Source organism: Equus quagga, unplaced genomic scaffold, assembly GCF_021613505.1.
Source record: "Equus quagga isolate Etosha38 unplaced genomic scaffold, UCLA_HA_Equagga_1.0 HiC_scaffold_7948_RagTag, whole genome shotgun sequence".
NCBI classification, from domain to species: domain Eukaryota; kingdom Metazoa; phylum Chordata; class Mammalia; order Perissodactyla; family Equidae; genus Equus; species Equus quagga.
In genome coordinates, this window is record NW_025794662.1 from 979 (window position 1) to 5495 (window position 4517).

Consider the following 4517-nt stretch of genomic DNA (forward strand, 5'->3'; position numbering starts at 1 on the left):
CCGTCGTCTCCGCTGCCGCCAGGACAGCCGCCCTCTGCGCCCCGTGGCCGCCTCTGCTCCAGACGCTGGAAACGCGCCTCCCCCGCGGCGAGCGTCCCGGGACGCAGGGGATGACGCGTGACGCCACGGGGCCGCCGCCCAATCAGACGCGGCGTCGCGGAAATTGTGAACTTTAAGGCGGCGCGGGCGGCGAGCCGGCCGGCGTTCGGCGGGATGGCGGAGGAGGCGGCGGTGGCCGTGTGCGTGCGCCTGCGGCCGCTCAACAGCAGGTAGGCCGTCGGCAGCTCGGCCGCTCGCCCTTGGTGCGCGGTCCCGGCCCGGGCGAGAGACTGGCCGGCCGGGGCTTCTCTCGACGCTGCGCAGCTGGCTCCCTGCGCGCTGGCCGCTGGCCCGGCCGCCCTGTGTCCCGGGGCGCGAGGCCCAGGCTGCTCGCTGCGCCCAGGCTTCGCTCCGGCGGCGGCTGGCTCAGCGTTCAGGACGCTGCGAGCCTGATATTCGCCCATTTGGAATTCTTTCCTTTTGGTACAGTGTAGACACTACCGTCGTTGTCCCGTGGATCTTACATTCTAGAGGAGGAGACACAGAGGTCATGAACCCTATAGAGAGAGCAGGAAGGGCAAGAAATGATGTCTGTTTGCTTCTCTAGTCTCTGCCCCTCCCTCAGAATACTAACACATTTTTGCATTTGAGAAATATGTGTTAAATGTTACTGTGTTAAATAAAGGGGAATATCAAGACGAGGACTTCCCTCTTGTCTAGGAGCTCATTATCTAATGCGTTAGAAGACAGCTCCGGAACAAAACCATCACGACACTGTGACAGGTGCTGTGACGGGCAGGTGGGGAGTGTGCCGGAGGGGTCATTAGCCCCACAGCGAGATGACGGCGTGGGAGACGGGCAGGGCTGGTGTCAGGAAAGTCCTGACACTTTTCAGGGAGAAAGAACAGTTACGTTACTTGATGGAAACGGAAGTCGGGGTATTCCAGGCACAGAGGGATTAAATCTCTTCTCTTGGGGGAACCTTTAGATAGTTGATTTGTCTTGAGTTAGGGTGTATATAGGAAGTCAGAGGAAGCAAAGGTTGAAGAGAGAAATAAACATGATCGAAGTCTCACGTGCCGTGTGTTGAGGATTTCGGATGGTTTTGAAAGATGTTAAGCAAGAAGGATAATCGGAGTTGCGTTTGAATGTATCTTTTCAGCATACAGTGCTGGGTGGGGGAAGGGCGTGAAGACCTTCCCAGGGACGCTCCGGTGAGAGGGCAGGAGGTCAGGGAAGCCCCATTTAAAAGTGGTGACCCCTTAAAGGTGGACTTTCCACATTTCTCCCAATTATAGTATAGGTCATTACCATCCTTTAAAATATTCTTCAGAAGACGAAATCTTTTAAATTATCTTTCATATAACAGATTTCAAAACTAGTTATAAAATGCACTGTTTTTATTCTTTTAGAGAAGAAGCTCTTAGAGAAGATACGCAAGTTTACTGGAAAACTGACAATAATGCTATTTATCAAGTTGATGGAAGTAAATCCTTCAATTTTGGTAAGCTTATAATAGCATCAAAAGTAAACATATTATCCTTCCTTTTAAGAGTACAAAAGGCTTATCCAGAATACTGGATTTGACATTAAAGATAAGACTAAGCCGTCTGTAAACTGCTTCAGTGGAAGATTTGAAAAATTGCTCATCCATCCTTTATGATAAGTAAGATAATGAATTGATGTTTAAAACACAGTTATAGTCATAATGCCTTATGACTGAAACTAACATTTTTCCTCTTATTCATTAGTGTATTTGTGGCCTAAGACTCCGTAAGCCCAAAATATGTTGCTTAATGTCAAGTCATCTTTAAGATCTTTCAGTTAGGTATATTCTTTCCACAATTATTTTCAAGAAAACTCTTTAAAGAATACATAGTGAAGATATTCCTTCTTGGCTAGAATACAGCGGGTACCTACTGCCCCTTTTGTGGAGCTTGTCATATGGTGGGAAGAAAGACTTTAGACTACTAATTACACTTATGATGACATGGCTTTGTGGGAGTTTCTAGCAGGGGATCTAACTAGCTTAGGTACCCGGCACCTGTAGGATGAGCGAGAGCTAGCTAGGGCAAAAGGACTTGGAGGCCCTCAAGGTTGGCCAGGCTGATTTGTGTATTGATTTAGCACATTCTGTATAGTGCTGACCATGTGCCGGACACTGTTCTAAGCACCTCATATATATTAACTCATTTAATCCTCCTAACAAGCCCATGTGATAGGTACCTTCCCATTTTAATGAGGAACTGAAACGCAAATCACACAGCCAGCAAATGGAGGAGTCAGATCTGTGTTCCAGCCACACTGCCATGCTGCCACGTAGGCACCACAAAGCACAGTAAGGTCCCCTCAACAACCTTAGGAGTGAGAGTGATTAGGTTGTTGACTTAGTGTTATGCTAGAAAGCCAATATCTAAGCCTTTAGAGTAAAGATGTATAGAATAGAAAATGATTCCTGGTAAAGGACTATTTGATAGTATCAACATAAATTTTTAAAAGGTAGAACAGTATGTTCCAGAGATGATAAAACCAAGAACAAGGGATACACAGGCATTCTGACTCAAGTGCTGCAGGTTCTCAGTAGCTGTGTATGCTCACAAGGGGTTTGGACTCACCTACCTGTCTGAAGCAGCTGGTATTAAGATTTGAATCATCCTGCCATCTCTCCTTGCCCTGAACTCCTGACCCCTGGCAGCATTCAGATGGCACTTTGGTTTTCCATAGGGTTCTACCTGCAAGTGCAGATGTTGGTCATGGTGCAAGCCGTGTGAGCACTGAATTTCTCAAGACAGTTGATACATTTCCCTCCTGACTGACAAATCCATTTCTTGGGGGCTTTCTAATGTGAGCCCACCACTGAGAGAGTGGTCCATTTTTGATGCACCAACAAACGAGAGACCACATCCTGGACTGGTGGATTCATCATGGCAAATGCTACCTAACCCCAGCCCTCAGCAGCCAGCCAACCAGCTGTTCTCTGTAACACTTCAGCTTGGCTCGGTGCTTTTCTTCCAATTGTCTGTGTTTCGTGGTTTAGTTTGAGCCAGGCCTTCTTGCTAGATATGTTATAAACACTAAAATTTCTCAAAGAATAGTAATAGTTTGCATTTCCTAAGTATTAACCATATGTTCACAGTAATTCTCTTAAGGAAGATAATATATATTCACTTTACAGGTTAGGGAAGTGAGGCACAGAGACATCATCCACGTTGCCCGAGGTCACATAGCTTGTAAGTGACAGAACCAGGATTTGCAGGCAGTCTGATTCCAGATCCCCAGGTTCAGCCACTATGCCTCACTGCCTCTTGAAAGCACATAAGATAGCTGACTTGTGTTTTTTTGTGTGAGAACCAGCACATTTTACTTTATAGAGAAGTGTATTTTCAGAGGACCAATAAGTTGAAGAAAATATTGTGAGTTAAATATTTTATCATACCATATCCTGACAATTTTATTTCTTTGGGCAGCTACTAATTCAAAGTGAAAACACAGTTGATTTGTTTAGTTTAACTTGTGTGTTTTTTTTTTTAGATCGTGTCTTTGACAGTGATGAATCTACTAAAAATGTGTATGAGGAAATCGCAGTACCAATCATAGATTCTGCCATACAAGGCTACAATGGTTTGTATCCACTGCAGAAACGTTTTATTTAGTCTTGGGTGTGTGTTCAACAGTATTGATAGTTTTACATACTCTCGATGCTTTTTCAATCTTTATGTGTGTGTGTTTTTGTGTCCCCAGGTACTGTATTTGCCTATGGGCAGACTGCTTCAGGAAAAACATATACCATGATGGGTTCAAAAGATTATTTGGGAGTAATACCCAGGGCAATTCATGACATTTTCCAAAAAAATTAAGAAGGTAAATAGCCAAATTTCCGGTACATACGGGTAAAAGCAGTCACCTCTTGTCATGGTGGAAGGAAGCAGGTTTACAGTTCTCTTTCGATTATCCACGGGGAAGGAAGAAAGGCATAGCGTACATTTGCTTTCCCCACAGCCTTGCTTTAGAGATTAGAGTCCTTTCATTCTTTCCCTTGAATCCTGAAGCAGTGCTGCTCCTGTCACAAAGCAGGCATTGAGGAACAAGAAATCTTAACCCTGCCTTTGAGGAGCTGTCCGTGATCGTTCAGGAGCAGGAGAGGGTAGATGTGGTGAGAAGACCAGGATAGGCAACCTAATCAGTTAAGGCGGGTTTTCAATTTGTTTTTTCCTCACTGTTTTAATGATTTTTAATGTTCTTATTTGAACATCTGTTTGTAGGGTTTTATTTTAAGCTTAGAGAGTTGGACTGGGCACCCTCTTCTTCGAATTTTATGATGCCATACTTTTCATTATTTCTGAAACAATGCTTTTATATTTCTTTTTTTTTTTTTTTAAAGATTTTATTTTTTCCTTTTTCTCCCCAAAGCCCCCCGGTACATAGTTGTGTATTCTTCGTTGTGGGTTCTTCTAGTTGTGGCATGTGGGATGCTGCCT

The 4517-nt window shown here is 44.8% G+C and overlaps 1 protein-coding gene across 1 annotated transcript; it reads left to right on the forward strand.

Annotated features, from left to right (window-relative positions):
• The first annotated feature begins 213 nt into the window (after positions 1-213).
• On the forward strand, positions 214-3896 carry LOC124232573 (centromere-associated protein E-like). The gene is made up of 4 exons (XM_046649525.1): positions 214-269; positions 1452-1543; positions 3571-3660; positions 3781-3896. The coding sequence occupies exons 1-4, from the start codon at positions 214-216 to the stop codon at positions 3894-3896; spliced, it is 354 nt and encodes a 117-aa protein (XP_046505481.1).
• The last annotated feature ends 621 nt before the right edge of the window (positions 3897-4517 follow it).